General features: G+C 39.2%; 1 protein-coding gene across 14 annotated transcripts in view; it reads right to left on the bottom strand.

Annotated features, from left to right (window-relative positions):
• The window catches only part of NEDD4L (NEDD4 like E3 ubiquitin protein ligase), a 364715-nt gene that overhangs the window by 37447 nt on the left and 306840 nt on the right, over nucleotides 1-20428 (bottom strand). For 7 of the 14 annotated variants that reach the window (XM_037902588.2, XM_043546253.1, XM_043546254.1 and 4 more), the window contains 4 exons: nucleotides 14505-14582; nucleotides 12490-12544; nucleotides 12344-12400; nucleotides 8083-8141 (listed from right to left, as the gene is read on the bottom strand). In XM_037902588.2, coding sequence (XP_037758516.1) covers nucleotides 8083-8141; nucleotides 12344-12400; nucleotides 12490-12544; nucleotides 14505-14582 — 249 coding nt within the window. The remainder of the gene's footprint in view (nucleotides 1-8082; nucleotides 8142-12343; nucleotides 12401-12489; nucleotides 12545-14504; nucleotides 14583-20428) is intronic. The other 7 variants (XM_037902589.2, XM_037902590.2, XM_043546256.1 and 4 more) reach the window with 1 other exon arrangement.

Raw genomic sequence — 20428 nt, 5'->3', positions numbered from 1 at the left:
CTGATATTTGTGATGGGTGCTCTTTGTGCTCCAACTAGTGCAGAATGGAGAGTGGTGCACTTAACGTAAATGAGGCTTTTTGTCCATATGGGCAGAGGCATGAAATCGGCATGAAGAGTTCCCAGAAAGATAGATTGGTCAGAATTCACTACTAGGACAGGGCTTTGAAAGATACGTACTTTTGTAAGGTAACTTTTTACAACTTCAAAGGCTAGAAGGAAAGAAGAAAGGTAGGAAATGGGAATAGAGTAAAATGCAGTTTGGGTATTGAAATCCACCATTTTGATATTCCCAGGCCTGAAATTCTCTTAATAGCACCAAAGGTAAGAACCAAACTTTTGGATTGTATGTGCGCCAATAAGAATGATTATAAAATGTAAAATTGCTAATAATGTTAATAATAATATAAATAATATGCACCTTTATAACTCCTTTATTCCAGGTATTTTAAAGCATTTTATAAATTAAATTAGTTCTCCACACCCTAAGAGGGAATTAAGTGACATTGTATAATATCTAGGCTTCACGTGAATCACCATTAGAGCGCAGACACCTCCGGAGAAGAATGCAGTTGCTATGTGACGGTCCGCAGAAACACCATGGAACAATTTTAGAACAGAAATAAAAAGCTAAAAATATAAGAAGAAATTTAGGTTGGAAGAAAATAATTGAGAGTTGGAATCTGAGAGCACCTTTATGGGAAATGACAGAAGATCTTTGAGAATAAATTTATTTATTTGGGTTTATAAATGTTTAAACAAGTCCCCTCTTGAAATTCTAGGAACTTTTCTACAGAAAATTACAATGCCAAATGAAACCAAGTAGAAGCTAACTCCACAGCAGGCAGTCATGACCTCTACGACACAGCTCAGTAAAAAAAACGTTAGCTCCACAGTGCAGTCTTTCTCCACTCTCCCACCAAAACTCCATGCTGGGAGGCAACAGATCCCTTAGAGGAGGATCTATTAATGGAGATACTCTATGTCCTAGTAAGGAGGAGAGGACGGAAGATGATAAAATATGGGTAGGATCTGATGAGAAACAGCCAAATAAAAAATAGTCCCATTCAAATGCATCATGTAATGGCAGACAGCTAAAAAGTGACAAGTTTTTAAAGTGCTTATATAGAAACGCTAGAAGTCTAAATAATAAGATGGGTGGACTAGAGTGCCTTGTCTTAAATGAGGATATTGATATAATAGGCATCACAGAAACTTGGTGGAATGAGGATAATCAGTGGGGCACAGTAATACCAGGGAACAAAATATATCGGAAGGACAGAACAGGTCGTGCTGGTGAGGGAGTGGCACTATATATGAAAGAAAACATAGGATCAACTGAAGTAAAAATCTCAGATGAACCAAAGTGTATCATAAAATCTCTCTATGGATAGTAATTCCATGCTCGAATAATAAGAATATAGCAGTAGGGATATATTACTGACCATCTGACCAGGATTGTGACAGTGACTGTGAAATGCTCAGGGAGATTAGAGAGGCTATAAAAATAAAAAACTCAGTAATAATGGGGGATTTCAAATATCCCCATATTGACTGGGTACATGTCACCTGAGGATGGGATGCAGAGGTAAAGTTTCTTGACACCTTAAATGACTGCTTCTTGGAGCAGCTAGTCATAGAACCCATAAGAGGAGAAGCAATTCTTTATTCCAAGATATGAATATAGCTGGACTGCTTGGTAATAGTGACGATAATATAATTAAATTTAACATCCCTGTGGTGGGGAAAACACCACAGCAGCCCAGCATTATCGCATTTAATTTCAGAAAGGGGGACTACACAAAAATGAGGAAGTTAGTTAAACAGAAATGAAAAGGTACAGTGCCAAAAGTGAAATCCCTGCAAGCTGCATGGAAACTTTTTAAAGACACCGTAATAGAGGCTCAACTTAAATTAAAAAACATACTAATAGAACCAAAAAGTGCCACCATGGCCAAATAACAAAGTAAAAGAACCAATGAGAGAAAAAAAAGGCATCCTTTAAAAAGTGGAAGTTAAATCCTAGTGAGGAAAATAGAAAGGAGAAACTCTGGCAAATGAAATGTAAAAATATAATTAGGAAGGCCAAAAAAGAATTTGAAGAACAGCTAGCCAAAGACTCAAAAAGTAATAGCAATTTTTTTTTTAAAGTATATCAGAAGCAGGAAGCCTGCTAAACATCCAGTGGGGCCACTGGACGACTGAGATGCTATAGGAGCACTCAAGGATGATAAGGCCATTGCGGAGAAACTAAATTAATTCTTTGCATCACTCTTCACGGCTGAGGATGTGAGGGAAATTCCCAAACCTGAGCCATTCTTTTTAGGTGACAAATCTGAGGAATGGTCCCAGATTGAGGTGTCGTTAGAGGAACAAATTGATAAACTAAATAGTAATAAGTCACCAGGACCAGATGGTATTCACTCAAGAATTCTGAAGGAACTCAAATGTGAAGTTGCAGAACTACTAACTGTAGTTTGTAACCTAACATTTAAATCAGCTTCTGTACCAAATGACTGGGGAGTAGCTAATGTGAAGCCAATTTTTAAAAAGGGCTCCAGAGGTGATCCCAGCAATTACAGGCTGACTTCCGTAGCGGGCAAACTGGTTGAAACTATAGTAAAGCACAAAACTGTCAGATGCATAGATGAACATAATTTGTTGGGGAAGATGTAAAGGGAAATCATGCCTAACCAATCTACTAGAATTCTTTGAGGGGGTCAACAAGCATGTGGACAAGGGGGATCCAGTGAATATAGTGTACTTAGATTTTCAGAAAGCCTTTGACAAGGTCCCTCACCAAAGGCTCTTAAGCAAAGTAAGCTGTCATGGGATAAGAGGGGAAGTCCTCTCATGGATCAATATCTGGTTAAAAGTTAGGTAACAAAGAGTAGGAATAAATGGTCAGTTTTCAGAATCGAGAGAGGTAAATAGAGGTGTCCCCCAGGGGTCTGTACTGGGATCAGTGCTGTTCAACATATGAATAAATTATCTGGAAAAAGGGGTAAACAGTGAAGTGGCAAAATTTGCAGATGATACAGAACTACTCAAGATAGTTAAGTCCCAAGCAGACGGCGAAGAGCTACAAAAGGATCTCACAAAACTGGGCAACAAAACGGCAGATGAAATTCAATGTTGATAAATGCAAAGTAATGCACATTGGAAAACATAATCCCAACCATACATATAAAATGATGAAATCTAAATTACTGTTACCTCTCAAGAAAAAGATCTTGGAGTCGTTGCGGATAGTTCTTTGAAAACATCCACTCTCTGTGCAGGGGCAGTCAAAAAAACTAACCATGTTGGGAATCATTAAGAAAGGGATAGATAATAGGACAGAAAATTTTGGCTCTATATAAATCCATGATATGCCCACATCTTGAATACTGCATGCAGAGGTGGTCACCACATCTTAAAAAAGATATATTGGAATTGGAAAAGTTAAAGAAGAGGGCAACAAAAATGATTAGGAGTAGGAAACGGCTTCCATATGAGGAGAGATTAAAATGACTGGGAAAAGCTTGGAAAAGAGACAACTAAGGGGAGACAAGATAGAGATCTATAAAATCATGACTGGTGTAGAGAAAGTAAATAAGAAGTGTTATTTACTTCTTTAAACACAAGAACTAGCGGTCACCAAATGAAATTAACGGGCAGCAGGTTTAAAACAAACAAAAGGAAGTATTTTTTCACACAACACACAACCTGTGGAACTCCTTTCCAGAGGATGTTGTGAAGGCCAAGACATTAACAGGATTCAAAAAAGAACTAGATAAGTTTATGGAGGATAGGTCCATCAGTGACTATAAGCCGGGATGGGATGGGATGGTGTCCTAGCCTCTATTTGCCATAAGCTTGGAATGGGCGACAGGGGATGGATCACTTGATGATTACCCGTTCTGTTCATTCCCTCTGGGACACCTAGGTTTGGTCACTGTCGGAAGACAGTATGCTGGGCTAGATGGACCTTTGGTCTGACCCAGTGTTGCTGTTCTTATGATACTAACTCAGAAGTGTGCCTTTTACTGAATCACCATCAACATGCATAACACTGAGGTGGGTCCGGAAAGTCTCCCATTCAAGAACTTACCCAGCTAGACTCTACTTAGCTTATATACTTGAAGGAAATACAGCACAAACTGGCATGGGTACAAAAGTGTAAGGGAAATTCTTTAAATCCAACCCTTTTAGCTAGTGGCCCCAGACCTGAAAGCACTCATTTGTACCAGCCTTAAGTCAGGGGTACAGCTAAAAGACATCAATCAAAGCTCTTCCTCACCATCCTTATGACTGTCAGACCTCAAATACGAAAGTCATGTACAAAAACCCTTGAATTAAAAAAAAAAAAAAAAAAAAAGGCTGGAGTAATTGCAGTGGAAAGCTGCAATCTGCTCCATGCCAACCAACTGGTGTGTGTGTGTGCGCGTGCGCACGCAGGCCTCCTTAGCTCACCATTCTCCCTCAGATTCCATGCACAAAGGAAATTTACTTGGGGTTGGGAGCAGGGAAGAGAGAGAGAAAGAAGAGGGCACTTGGCCTTGACAGATCATAATAAAAAGCAAAAAATCCTTTCCTGTCACCTCATTACTTTCCTCTGCCCTGCTGCTTCCACAGGACAAAAGAGTAGATCTATCAATACAGTTAAAGCAAATGAGAAACAGCTCTAAACACTTGAAGTATATTTCCATGAGGGCAAAAGAATAGCTCTGAACTCCAAAATGTCATCAGAGCTGCATATTCTTCAGTCATTCCCAGCTGCATCACAAATGCCAAATGTCAGTTCAGGACATGAGTCTGGGGGATAAGAATGTTTCAGATTGTCTTGAAGTGGGTTTATAATTGGCTGGATGTGGGTGTAAACTGGGAGGTTGAAATATGCCTGTTAGGTTGTCTTCCTTGTGGAAGACGAGATGTGAAAAGTTGAAAAAATCATTATCCCCTGATGAGGATAAGAATGTGACTTTATTACAGGAGTGAAGGAATCTTTTGGCATGCTTATTGTCGGCTAAATACCTTACTCACACAATGCAATATCCCTTTAGGGAATGTATGTACTTTATATGTTTGTAATAGCGCCCAGGTACTATGATTATGCCACCTGCTACTAAGACAGTCACCATCTTTCCATAATGACTAGATATAGCTTTTATTTGGTTAGCTATACATCTAAATAAATGAACACTAATTTCGCAGCTCCAGAATTCTGTCAGCAATTAACACCCCGGATAAGTGATGAATGTGAAGAGCTCCTCTACTCTCCCGCCCCACCTCCTTCACCACCGCATGCTCAGGGACTCAGCACAATACAGTGCTTCCACAGCAATCCAAGTCCCTAAGAACCCAAGGACTGAAAACCCAGATTTGACCTGAGCCCTCAGCATCGCACAAGGCTGCTAGGCTCACATAAGCATTAAACTAAAAAAGTCCAACATCCTATTCTCAGAGTTTCTTGCAGGGTCCTTAGAACTGAACGACTTTACGTGAAAGACATTCTTGGTGACAGGTTTCAGAGTAACAGCCGTGTTAGTCTGTATTCGCAAAAAGAGAAGGAGTACTTGTGGCACCTTAGAGACTAACCAATTTTTTGAGCATGAGCTTTCGTGAGTTACAGCTCACTTCATCGGATGCATCCGATGAAGTGAGCTGTAGCTCACGAAAGCTCATGCTCAAATAAATTGGTTAGTCTCTAAGGTGCCACAAGTACTCCTTTTCTTTATTCTTGGTGACCACGCACATGGCATTTGAAAAAGATCGGCCTATTGAGTGCATTAGGGGCCTATTCACATCAGTGATTAGTTGGAGTTTTTCTAATGCAGTAATAAAATTGTAACTTTCAGTATGATTAACCGGTAAGTTAAAAGTAGATATTATCTGCTTTTCAATATACTGTCTGGTTACTGTTAAGGGCTAAATGATGGAGACTTAGCAACATCAGATAAGTACCAAACGCAAATGGACCAACCATTTAAAAAATACCATTAATTGGCTTTTCCCCCTCCCCTCCCCCCATAGATAAAAACCAAGATGGCCAAAGGATATTATGATCCCAGGGCTCGATTCTGTGCCACTGAAGTCAAAGTTTTGCACTGAATTTCAATGACAGGATTTTTGAGAAAAATACATAATTACCTACAATCAATGGTGAGTAGGAAGGAAAGGAAGAGTGAACAGTGAGTTGGGAGAGCGTAGCTTGGCAAGGGAACAGACTGTATACAAACTTAGTTTTAAACTCAATTCTTGTTCTTAACCTGATGCTCAGCTAGTATAAATTGGCATAACTCCACTTTAGCCCAAGTTACACCAGCCAGCAATCTGGTCATGTATCTTGCTTCTTTTATTTTACTTTTTCAATTGTCTTCTGTTTATTTTGATAAATGTTGAGGCACCAGAGCAGGAGTAGATGAACCAGAGGAGTAAATTCTGGAAAACGATCTGAAACATGTCTGAGGAAGGGTTTGGAGAATGAGTTAGCCTGCCACACAGGAGAGGGAGGATGTTCAAGGCGTAGGGAATGGCATGAAAAACAGGCACGGAGTCACAACTGGGAAGTGAGAGCATAAAGTGTAGAAGGTAAGACCTGCGGTGCAGGCAGAGGCATTACTGTGCAGAAGTCTGAAGAGGAGGATATGCAATTTCAGCTTGATGGAGGAAGGGCTAGGAAGCCAAGGAAGAGTCGCTGAGGGAATGGAGGATTGTTAGGTTCTAAGCCATAGTAGAGGAAGAGGATTTTAACATAGGAAAGATGGGTGAGGAAAGAGTAAGGGAGGCCAGAGGAGGAGTCCTCACTGCATGCTGACAAAATATATCCAGATTTACATTTTTAATGCCTACTTCTTGGATGCCAAGAGCAAGAAAGTAGCATCTCTTATGCTGTATTAAATTGGATATGGCCTCTGCATGATTTCTATCCTGGAGTCTCATCACCACAATGTCTGTTTCCTACAGTGAAAAATCTGCCTTGGAAAAGTACTTTTTCTACCTAGGGATGATCTTAGTAATGAATATCCTTTAGAGACTAACTTCATTGTTTCAATTTGGTGGAGATGGTTTCTTGTTGCAGCTGCAGAAGAATGGAAATAGTGACAAACGAAGGGGTTTTAGCAAGTCAAAGTGACAAGTGTCCATCTGTTAGCCATGCAGTATCTGAACAGATGGGATTTTCATAAGAGGAAATAATGCAGCAAATAATACACTCTGATCAGATATCTAAGATAAATCAGAGTCAAGATTATGGAGTAGTCAGGGATTTATTGGGAGAATCCACTGATCAAATATTTTTCCTAGGTACTTAAAGGAAGAAATTCCTTTATGTTATAACTGGTAGAGACCCACTGATCAAATATTTTTCCTGGGCCCTTAAGGAAGAAATTCCATTATATGATAACTGGTGGAAGAAAGGAAGGAAATTAGAGGGCTGGCAAGCTTCCAAATCTGGCCATCTGACATGGGGAGGTCTCAGAGATTGCCTCTATCTATACCAGGAGTGGGCAACCTTTCAGAAGTGTGTGCAGAGTGTTCATTTATTCATGCTAATTTAAGGTTTTGAGTGCCAGTAATACATTTTCACGTTTTTAGAAGGTCTCTTTCTATAAGTCTATAATATATACCTAAACTATTGTTGTATGTAAAGTAAATAAGGTTTTTAAAATGTTTAAGAGACTTCATTTAAAATTAAATTAAAATGCAGAGCCCCCCCCCGGACGCCAGGACCTGGGCAGTGTGAGTGCCACTGAAAATCAGCTCGCGTGCCGCCTTTGGCACGCATGCCATAGGTTGCCTACCCCTGATTTATACCATACCTTGTCTGGCCCTGGAACAGTGGGCAGGACTGGGGTGCAGTGTGCTCTGTCAATCCCCAACTGGCGTCCTGTTGCTTGGGACTGCCGCCAGCAAGTTAGAGCAACCATAGGGCTGTTCTAACTTGTGCTGCAGCAGCACAGATTGACCTAGAAAATCAGCTGTAAGCAGCTACGTGACAGTCCCTACTGCCCTGCATCAAGTGGATCTTGGCACAGGAGAGAGTTTCAGCCATAGCATTTAATATATGGCATTCAAAACCATTAGCATACATAGTACTTACAGGACCAGTAATAGCAGGGTTCTGCAATCTGGGGTCTTCCCACTGAGTAATTTTACTATCTGTAAGTTAACAAAAGAAATCATACCATTAGTTCTCTTCTACCACCCCATAAAATCATCCTTTTAAAAAATTTCACTTGCATCCCACCTCCCTGCAACATCCATAACTTAGTACTTCAAGGTTAGGAAAGAACTGCGTACATCCCATCCATTAAAACCCCATCACACTGTTTAGTTGGGAACACTCATTCAAAAATGCAAAACTACCGTATAATCCAGTATACTCACACTGCTGTTAAAGATCTATAGTGTCAATATTTAAATTATAAACCCCTTTTCTTCAGGGATTTATAACTTGAGCTTGAAATGCACTTAACTCAGATTAGGCAAACAAAGGTCTTGAGCACAAAAGGTAAAGACAAGCAAAGAACCCCTTCAAATGCCAGATTAAGTTTACTAAATTCAAACTTTTTGTGTGTTCTTGTGCAACTTTCAACTACATGCATCTCTTTATGCAATTAAAATGCATCTCTTTATCCAATTAAAATGAAAAAAAAAATTGACAAGAGCTCACACTATGATATGATAAAATTATTTTTTTATAAATTTAGAAGAAGAAAGAAACAAGAATTTTAAAATAGGACCTGAAATAGAACTGGGAAGAAATTCCCTCCATTCCAGAAAGACACATAGACCCTAGCTACTGATTTTACAAACAGGTTAAGAGTGCACATTTTTGCCTTCCCTTATGAAGTTGTGGCACAAGGGAAGCATGTTCAATTTTGACCAAAATGGCTCCTGCCAATGATACAATAGCAACACAATGTGTTTGCATTTGCAGATTTTTAGAGCGTTGGTAGGGTAATGGTTATACGGTATTATAGTGATATTCTCCCTGCCTGCACACAGCATATTCCAGATAAAAATCTAAACACAGTAGAACCACAATGGAATGATGGTATCACAACAGTAAGACAATGCTCCAAAAACCAAGTAGGTTACCATCTGCAATGGCAAAGTCTAAGTCATCAATTTGCTGCCCTAGTTGTGGAATAACAATCCTTGTATTATGTGTACTGCTATGCTTTATAATTTGTACGGTAACAACTGTGATCAAGCCCCCCCACATTTTTTTAAGTCCCCAAATTTCTTGCCTGAAAGATCTGTTGGTTTTTAATATTGATTTAATTTTAAAATGGCCAAAAAATAGATCGGATTGTGAAAGCTGAAGTTTAAAACAACGTTTCTGAAGAAAGTGTTGAGAGAATAAAAAAAGGTGAAAACTGTGGCAATTTTCTTATTTGTTAATAATTATTTAATATTAAAATGCTGTTTTTGTATTTCTCTTTATGCATCTTAAGTGTATAATGGAATGCTTATGGAAGGCGCTGGAGACCAATGTCTTCCACACAGCCTGGGCAGATATAGCGAGTGTAGGTGGACAGAGACGACTAAGTCATTTCACGCAGGCAACCGAACAGCTTTCAGATGGAAAATGACATTTGGTCCTAATACTGACCCAGCTGAACTTGAACCAGTCTCAGGGAAAGAAAAGCTCTGTATCTTATGACCAATGCACTTCCCCTTGGAGGGCTTGGGAATTAAAATATTTATGTATCATTATTAAAAGGAATGTTTTAAAATTAATAATCACTTCTGAAATGTGAAATTTCTGTTTGATTTTTTTTAATCTACTATTTCCACAAATGACTTTCAGGATTCCTACAACTGAAAGTTAATTTTTCTTTATTAGTTTATGCTGTGCATTTGATAGCACTCAGTCTTCTTGTTCCCCAAGAGTCAATTTCTCTGCTGTTTGTTTGCACAAGCCTTTTGCACTGTAACAGGGGAGAGAAAAACATTAAGAAAATAGGATTATAGAGCTGGAGAATCACAAAAATTGTGGGGGGAACCAGGACACGAATAGTAGCTGAATCTATTAGCCCTTTAATAGCGTTGGCTGGATTTCAAGTTGATGGTGTACCACTAATTTAAATAATCACAATCTTTTACACAGAAATGTTTTAGAATGATTTGGTACTTGTAGCAGGGCTGCTGCTTACTGATCTGACTCTCATGGCCAGATATCCCTTTGCAGCAGCCTCCCTCTCTTGTCCTTCAGAGAGATGGCTCCTGATTGGCTGAAAGAGAGGGGAGCCTTGTCCCACCCTGGAGGGCTCCTGATCTCAGGCCCTTAAAGTGTTGATTCTGGGTTTTCCACCCATCCAACTCCCAATTACTCAGGAGTGCCTCCTTTCCTCCACTACCATTTCCTGGGCCATTGTTCATTCCAACTCTCTGAATGGGGTCTTCTGGCCCCCTCTTCTCTTAAAGGCTAAGGTTGCCAACCCTCCAGGATTGGCCGGGAGTCTCCCAGAATCAGCATCGATTTCCCGCTGACTACTGAAAGCAATCCAGGAGATTTTAATAGGCTATTTTAAGAAAATGACATTACATCATGTTGGGGGGGGGAAATCTCTTGGAATAGCCTCAGTCAGAGTTGGCAACCCTATAAAAGGCCAGTATACCCCGTTATAGTTCTTTAATAACTAGCCACTTTAACTGACAGAGGACTGTGAATACAAGAGATGCTGATGATCAGTTGAGTGGCTAGTTAATGGGGTACATTGTACATACTGTTTCATAAACTTGTAATTGGGACTTATACATTTATTATTTTATTAATATATATGAGACAGGAATATTACCACTATATCCTTACATTACTGCAATTGTGTACTGCATGAATATCATGTCATTATATTCCTTAGGAATACTGTGAAGACAGACACTACTATTAATATTGGGCAAGCCAAGTCACTGAACATTCTGCATAGTCTTTTGCTTAATATTGAGCATGAGGTTACTGCAAAGAAACTGGAACAAGTCCATTGTGATACCATTGACTTCACCCCTGCTGCTTGTCCACTGGTAACCACAGTGATGTAACAATGTGAGAACAAGGGTGTTTTCTGGAAAACAAGTATCACCAGAAAAAAACTGTTTTTTGCAGTTTGCCATCTGCAAAGCCAAAACCCCCCTGCATTTCAGGAGAGGGAATTGAGGGAGAAATTTCAAATAAAAAAATGTAAAATGTTTAATAATCACTAAAAATTCACTAGAAATCTGACTAATGTATACATTAAAATTTTCCTTTATATTTAGAGACAAACATATGCTCAAATAACTTTAAGGGTCTGGCTAATTAAACTACTGAAAGACAGGGAATTACAGCAAGTGTAAATGTGACACTGTCTTAAATCAAGCTCTTTTCTTTTCTTGGACCCCTTGATAACAGGAGTTCAGGATAAATTGCTAACCTTAACTCTAAGATTCCATACATTTGTTGGCTAATTAAAATAATTAATAGAAGTGCAAAGAGCACTAAGAATTCCATAGTAATATTTGGAACAGGTTAATCTTGTTCTCTGCAAAGAATTTATTAGTTCAATTCCTTATTTAAAAGCAGGGTACCTCTTAAAAGCTAAGCATTCAATTTAAAAAAATTACAATCTGCTTTACAGACAGTTTTTTTTAAATATAGAAAATAAGCATAGCAGTTAATACTACTGACACTAAAATAAAGTAAAAACCTAATACTGTCAAACCGGTAGAATGGTTTAAGATTTTAATTTTTACAGGTTTTGTGCAGCTATCCTCCCCACTTCCAATTTTTCTAAGGATATTTCACTGTCTCTATATTTTTATGTGAGGATTATCCCCATTAATCGGAACCCCTTTCAAAGAAACCCGGCTGAAAGGTAAAAAATCTTCTATCAGACTGCCACTTATATTCAAGCAACAAAAATCCACACACTTGTTCCGAGATGCTGTATTAAGACAAGTCTACAATGAAACATCACTTACACTGGAACTTCAATAACAGAATTGGATAGATATTAACGGGGTGGGTGCAATAAAACATGCTACAAATAGAAAATAAGGTCAGAATTGGCATTGCCACAAGACCTTTTTAAGGAAGTGGGAGGGAAAATTACTTATCAGTGTTATTTCTTCCACTGCCTACATATGGACTTGTGGATACATCATCTTTTCTCATCTTATTTTCTATTCCTAGTGTGTATTTTAATTTATTAAATAAGTGCAAATAAGCCATGGGATCATCAACAACAACAAAGAATCCAAAATATCAGCAAAAACAAAGAAAACCACAAAGAAGAAATGTTAATGCTTCACAAGATCAGAGAGGGACAAAGCTTGATGAGCCAATTAAAAGCAAGCTTTTGGTGAATATACAGTACCGTATGAGGGCACTAAGTCTCTGGTATCAATGTCTCCACATATCAACACCTGGCTTCCTAAATGAAGAGTAAAATTATAAAGCTTTCACTTCAATATTTATTACCTCCCTTTGTCTACCTGCAGTAGTACCTAGGTGCTTACTTACTATGATCTATATAAAATGTTCTTCCATCCAAATGGATTCTTTCCTCCCAACCAGGCTGGAATTATAAAAAAAAAAAAAGAATGTTAATTAAAATAATATTACCGTATTACTGCACACGGCACAGAGAAATACATCACCTACGTTTACTTAAGCTAGTTCTTTTTTTAAAATAAGTTAGAAGGCACAGAACAATCACAGAAGGCTAACATCAAAGGCCAAGAAGTTAGCAAGATTCAAAGAGGGATTGGATGTTTATATGGATAGCAAGAGTGCCCAGAGTTATAACAGTAAATACTAAAAAGTTTTGGAAGAGATGTGAAATCTGCTGCTTCAGGGTTTAAGGCAATCGGTAAATATAAAGGATAGGAGGAGATCTTCATAAGGGGTGGATTACCCCAATAGCTACTTTATGTCACGTTTCTTGAACCCCTCTTTAAATCATAATGTGCTGGCCAATATCAGAAACAGGACCCTGGACTAGAAGGTCCATGTGTCTGATCCACTATGACAATCCTTATGTTCCTATCCTCCCACCAGTGGAAGCAGAAGACTTTTAGAACACGAAGCACCATTCAAAACCACCACCTACTCCATGTACTACCCCTAAACCTACTCCTACTCCATGATGTGCCTTCTACATCATCTTCAGCCTTGTCTACAACAAAAAGATTAAACTATTTTAATTTCAATCTGCTTTTAAACAGGTTTAGTTAAACTCGTGCAAAAACCTATGCAAACACACACTCGTTTGATTTAAAAATGGCTTGTTCCAGTTTACCTTAAACCTGTTTCTGATCAACTTGCACTAAATGATATAAGCAGATTTAAATGATATATATTGACTTAAGAATGTCCAGACAGCCTTTTGCTCGGTTTAAACTGAATCAATATAAAAATCACACCTTAGTTAAACCAGTGCAACTCTGCATGTAAACAAGCCCCCCCCGGACATAACTGCACGCCCAATTTACATGAGAAAAATGCCAATAAAACAGCCTCCTGCACAGCTATTTTTCTTTTAAAACTGCTTTAGTCTTGTGTTGTAACCAGCTAACAAATTATTGTAAAGGTGTTAAACTGGGCTACACTACACTAGGTACTAACTGGTATTTCAAGTCAAGGTAACGAATGAATTCCCTAACTTGATTTCAAAAACATCTTTTTGGTAGTCAAGACAGGGCCAGTTAGACTTCTTCCCAGCTGGATTAGATGCTGAGAGTGTTGGTGGAAACCAGGGGCCTGCCTCCGCTAATGCTTCCAGTGTTGCTAGTATCTTCCTCAGAGTGTCGACAAGACCAATGAGCACTACTGACATCAGGCACTGAATCAGAAGCACAAAGAAATCCAAAATGTTCAGATATTACTTTCTGCCTTTAAGAGCAAAGCTTTTGATCAAGACAGAAAGGCTCTATAATTTACTTTGATTATGAAGCAAAGCAACAGTGTACTTTGGTTACTAATATAATCCCAAGTAACATTTGCATCACAGTGGTGGTTTTCTATGTGGAATGTAGAAGTGTCATTCAAAATCTAAATTCAACCATACTGCACACCACCTACTCCTTCTCCAAGACAGAACAAAATATTAAGTTAGATTTGTGAATGCCAATAAAACAACACAGGCAAAGAGATCTGCAAGCTAACTGACATAATTAATTCATAAATGTTCTTTGATTATAGGATGTGCCTTTCCTTAGACCCCACTGATTCAAGCTTGTATACTGTTTTAGTTTTCACAGCAACAACTTTCAACCATCCAGTGTCACACAGCCAATGATAAAGACATGGAGAAAGCTTCTGCATTCCTTGAACTTTCAGCTAAGCTAATAAGTGGTTGACCACTCCAAAAATGTTATTAGCAGGCTCTGGAAAGTGTATTCCTGTCACATTACTCAGATCACAATGTTATACACACAATACACAGATTCACATACAGTATATGCAGAAAGTAGTATACATTCATTCTCAAAAGAGGTCTTTATGCATATAGTAAAATATGTCAAATTGACACTCACAGGAAGAGGGCCCAAATCATTAGGGTTCAAAGAAGCTTTTGATCTCAAATGCACTGGAAATTTCAGCCGTGGATCTTCCTGTAACATAAATACAGCACAGTAAATCCATAACAATTTAAACCACAAAGATGCTTCTTATTTACAGTTATAATATGGTCGGTTAGATCAGAGCCAGTTCACTATTTATTAGTTTTCAGGACTCAAAACAGGTAACAATAGCTGTGTGGAAATTCTCTATTATTAGATATTTCTATCAGCTTATAAAAGACAGTCAAACCAAACTGCAGAGCTAGTATTCCATGTAATAAAATGAGGCACCTAATTGCTTTAAATGGATTAAGAGATATTATACATTGTATGGTAATACTTTATATGAATGCTTTGTCACCATTAGTAAGTCAATATTCAATCCAATAATACTTTTATAGCATAACAAGTTGCCACACAAGCACTGCCAAAGTGCAAACCTTCAGGCAGCTATGAGAGTTACATACAATAAATCAGACTGGGATTCACAATGTGTTTGGGATTCTACACCTTGTGTCCATTTGTCATTGGTGTCCATTCTTGATTTTGTTAGGTTGCTACATAGCATGCTGGCATCTTTCTTTTCTCCTATGGTTATGCACACTGTCATCTCCCTTGCTGCACTAAACATCTGGACAGAAAGTTACCATGGGAAACTTCCTTATGAAAGCAAGTCAAAGTCCACATAATGCACATACTCATATAAAAATGGAAGAAGGGGTTTTTTTTAGACTATTATGAAGGCAAGAGATGGTTAGCCCTATGGTACATTCCTTTTTAAAAGTTTTGCACTTGGCCAACTCAAAACTAAGAAAACTGTGTGCGTCTCAGCTTTTACACTGTACTCATTACTATGGCATCAGAACATTTTCTGGTAGAAGGAGGTGACAATTTTGGCCTAGAATTTTTCATATTATTTTTGAATTGGTACATATTTGCAAGTCATGCCAAAGGCCAGGTATGGGCGTGTATTTTCTTTTCATCTCATTTTTTTCCTCATCGTAGTATTTTTTGTTACAGTTGCTAACAGGATAATAGCTGTTCAGTTCTGCATTATTTAAAAAGCAGGAAAGAGAAGGAAAAACATCTCTTTCTATAGTGCCTTCTTTCCCCAGGCAAAATACAACCTTAACTTCACCATTTGCCACTTCATGATGAAACCAGCTTCAATTCTTTATTCCAGATGCAGACCACAATGGTATCACAGGTCCCTATTTACTGAATTTGTAAACACACTAACTTGTGGTTCCTGGTACAGAATTTCTTTTTTAAAATAGTCATTACTTTACAGCACAGCTAACCAGGTCCAGGAATGCTCACCAATTATCAACAAGCCAAGAAAGCAGTTTGGCCGTGTTAAGATTAATAGTTTCTAATATTTGTGTGGGTTTCAAGTATTGTATTCAGGTTTGTGTTTTTCCAATGGCATTTTTAATGGCAAAGGGAGCCATGATGATGCAGGATCTCTTCCTCCCTGGATATTTCATTTTCTGGATGTGTAGGAAGTCTTCTGGGAGCAGGGCATTCTCCAAGAAGGCCCTTATCCTTTGGAATGTACCCTCTGCATTGTTTGAGACTGACTGAATCTATTGACCTTCAGGAGACAAAAAGACAGGCTCATCTTTTTTACACAAGCTTTTAGGGAGGGGGATACTACTTGGCAGCTGATGTTCAGGAATGGTGGAGTATTTCTGTTTTCTGCACTGTATGGTTTATTTAGTGATTGTTGCATCACGTGGGACGACTGCTAGATTCTCTCTGTCTATAATCAATTATAATTTAAATAACTAATGGAGGGTTTAGAGCAAAATATGCACCTTTCTGGTTTTTTATAAATTTAGAGAGAAAAACTAACCGATCAGGCAGGAGAAGGCCATATCTCTCACTTATTTTGGAAAAAAAGAGGAAGAGGAAGAAGAGCTTCTTATGTTCATATCACTGTATAGACATTAAATTAATGACTGCCCGGATCCAAACAGTACAAATAAAATACCACAAACAATCTAAATAAAACAAAAACACATGGAAAACAAAGATACAAAAATATTTGGGCTTACCCAAATACTGCAGCACTTAAACTAAGAGCCATCATTAGAGGCTTCTAATGTAGATAGAGATTACTTGGCACCAGCATGACATATAACAAATAAAAGTGCACGGTATTTAAAACTAAATCCAACCAGCAGCAATTACATTGCAGTGATGATGTGGAAAAGCTCGAGTATTTCATTACTAAGCTAGCTCAAATTACTAAAGTCATAGCTTGGACTGACAAGGCACAGTGGCTCCATATGCTAATCCATTCAATTTTTACACATTCACCCTCTATTTCTAGAGTTCCAAATTCAATATGAGGATTTGAAGTCACGGTGAAACCGTACAAGTGTTAGAATTAAATCACATAGACTCTTTGTCAGTGACATATACTGTAACTAATTAAAGCAGGGGATTGGTCCTGCTTTGAGTAGGGAGTTGACTAGATGACCTCCTGAGGTCCCTTCCAACCCTGATATTCTATGATTCTATGAAAACGACAAAAGTTAGCAAATTCAGATCTAAGGCTAAAAATCCAAACTGATGGTTTGGACTCTTAATTCATACTGAGTCTTACCTGAGTTTTCTTTGAATGTTAAATTCCATTAGAAAGGAAAATTATTTAAAAAGAAATGATTGCCAAAATAAATTGACAATGTGCTAATTTATTTTGTAAATACATAATTGTTAAATTTAAAATTAATTTACTGAACCTCTGAAGACATTATAGACCAACCAATAATTAGACAATATTTATAAACAGAGATAGTTAACTCAGGGTACGCCTACACTGCAAAAACTCTGTGGCACCGAGTCCCAAAGCTCGGGTCAACTGACTTGGGATCATGCTACAGCACTAACAGTAGCAGTGTGGATGTTCCCGCTGAGGCTGGCGCTCAGACTCTGAAACCTAGTGAGAGGTGCGGGTCTCTCAGCCTGAGTGGGAACATCCACACTGCTAGTTTTGCCTAATAGCTTGAGCCTGAGTCAGTTGACCGGGGTCTGAGACTTGCTGCCACAGGTTTATGGGTTGGGTTTTGTTTTTGTTTTGGTTTTTTTGCAATGTAGACATACCCACAGTAATCACTCTGACATATGGAGAACTGGTATAATTTTTTAAAAGTACCTTCCTATTCAACATCAGGCATCATATTAGAACTATTTTTAAACCTCAATATGATATCTCAGCCATTTATGTATTTCTCAGAACAATAAGATATTAGACATTATTATTATTGTTATTTATTAGGCTATGATTCAGAAAAGCACTTAACCATGTGAATAATAATCATATTCTTATTCAGCAAAACACTTAATTAAGAGACTAATTTTAATCTGTGCTTAAGTCTTACTGAAGTCAATGGGAATTAGAAACACCCTTAAGCACTTTGGTGAATTCGGTGTAAGTGCTAATGAGAGCTCAGGACAATGTTCAGACAGTTCCTGGATCTGAGATTACAGTTCTATAATGATTGTGGAGGAATTTTTAAAAGCACAAATGGAGTTAGGTGCCCAAATCCCATTGAAAATGAATGGGAACTGGGCACCTGTCATTTGTACCTTTGAAAATCTCCCCCAGATATTAATATATAGATACAAACATATTCCTAAATTTCTACTGTTTAAGATTAAACTGATTTTGACTTCTACGCGCACAAATACAGGTCTCTCAAAGCAGTTTTATGTAATTCAAATAGTGAGTGTTTTTAAAGGGGAAAAATATGTGTGTCCCAGCTGAGTCAGTACGTACAAAACTATGAGTCAAGTAAATTTTTATGGTCAAGTTGTAAGTATGAAAATGAAATAGACCATTAAGTGTAAGTATTTTGAACAATAACACTATAATAAAAATGGGTGACTGTATAATCCAATGTGCTTCTAGAGTCGAGAGCGACAATGATGTGTTCCGACAGCAACAAACATCAGTCTAAGAAACATGGCTACAAGGGAGCCAGCTATCTCCCAATCCAAAACTCACAAAGTCATTGTAGGGTAAAGAAAACATTATTCTGAGAACAAAATTTACAATGAACCACAAAGACCGACACTGAAATAAAATCAAGGATCCAGCTAACAGAATTAGGCAAGGAAATTCAAAGTTAAAATTCCAGGCTGATACCCTGTCCTTAAGGATGCCTAAATTCTGCAGCAGACAGTATATATCAGAGGTGGGCAAAGTACAGCCCGTGGGCCACATCTGGCCTGTGGGACTGTCCTGCCTGGCTCTTGAGCTCCCGGCCGGGGAGGCTAGCCCCCGACCCCTCCCCTGCTGTTCCCCCTTCCCCCACAGTCTCAGCTTGCTGTGCCGCCAGCGCTCTGGCTTGCTGCTCCTGCTGGGCAGTGTGGTGGCGTGGCTGGCTCCGGCTGGGCAGCGGGGCTGCAAGCTCCTGCTGCTGTGAGCGGCATGGTAAGGGGGTGGGGAGCAGGCGGAATGGTTTGGATAAGGGGCAGAGTGTCTCGGGGAGCAGTCAGGGGACAGGGAGCAGGGGACAGTTGGATGGGGTGGAGGCTGGGGGGAGACGCGGTCAGGGGACAGGGAGCAGTTGGATGGAGCGGAGGTTCTGAGGGGGTAGTCAGGGGACGGGGAACAGGGGAGATTGGATAGGCATGGGAGCCCCAGGGGGCCTGTCAGGGGGCGGGGGTGTGGATAGGGGGTGGGGCAGTCAGGGGACAGGGAGCAGGGTGGGGTTGGTTAGGGGGTGGAGTCCGGGGGGGGGCAGTTAGGGGCGGGAAGGGGGCAGTCAGGGGACAAGGAGCAGGGTGGATTGGATGGGTCTGGGGTTCTGAGGGGGGCAGTCAGTGGGAGGGGGCGGATAGGGGGTGGGGCCAGGCTGTTTGGGGAGGCACAGCCTTCCCTACCCGGCCCTCCACACAGTTTTGCAACCCCAATGTGGCCCTCAGGCAAAAAAGTTTGCCTACCCCTGGTATATATCATGCATAGTTCCAAGTATGCAATGTATACACATAACCAGATAAATTAAGGATGGAGAACTGCCAAGAACATTATTCTCACAAAGCAAAAAAAAAAAAAGAAAAGGCAGTTGAGTCCCTTGATTCTCCATTAACTTTTTTAAAAATAGTTTAGCTTCTCATTTTTTCTTTTTTAACATAGTACACAATAAAAAATTAAAGAAAAATGCAGTATACTGATGCAAGGCAGATAACATAGTAGAATCGTGATGACTGAAGAACATTTATTATAATCATTTTAATATGAGAGCAGTGAAAGGGACAATGAAATTTATTAAAATTATGAGAGAGCCTCAAACCTAAACAGTGGATCCAAAACACTTAGGAAGAGTGTGTGCCTTTGAAATCCAAACTCACTTAAATTTTGCAGATGGACAGTAGCTTTAGAATGGGCTAAGACAACACTCTAGGTTCAAACTCTGGGGTGTTCTAAATCTCCTTCGGGATTTTAAAATTTAAGCCTAAATAAAATATCTGTTCAAAATGATGGTCATGTCCACCGGTTTGTCAAATGTACAGTGTATTGTACAGTATATAATAGGCAAAGACGTACTAGAAAAAGATGTGTAAATCCTCTAACAGCAGGAATAGGTACTACAACAGCCACTTCAGGATGTTAATTTGTTAGGTGCGTCACTGTTAAATCTTGGTATTACAGCAGTGCCCACAGGCTGCAGTCACAGTCATGGCCCAATTGTGCTAAGTGCTGTACAAACTCTTAAGCAGACAAGGTTCCTGCATGATGAACTTACCATTTAATTAAAGACAAGACATAACATAGGTGCTGACTTCCACTGTTCCCGGTGGGTACTTGACCCCACCCCTGCACTGCCCTCACCCAGCCCCCATTCCACCCCTTCCCCAAAGTCCCTGCTTCCTTCCTGGCCCCAAGT

This window comes from Chelonia mydas, chromosome 5 (genome assembly GCF_015237465.2).
Source record: "Chelonia mydas isolate rCheMyd1 chromosome 5, rCheMyd1.pri.v2, whole genome shotgun sequence".
NCBI lineage: Eukaryota > Metazoa > Chordata > Testudines > Cheloniidae > Chelonia > Chelonia mydas.
The sequence above is the reverse complement of the archived record's forward strand: the minus strand, read 5'-3'. Positions and strand labels throughout refer to the sequence as shown.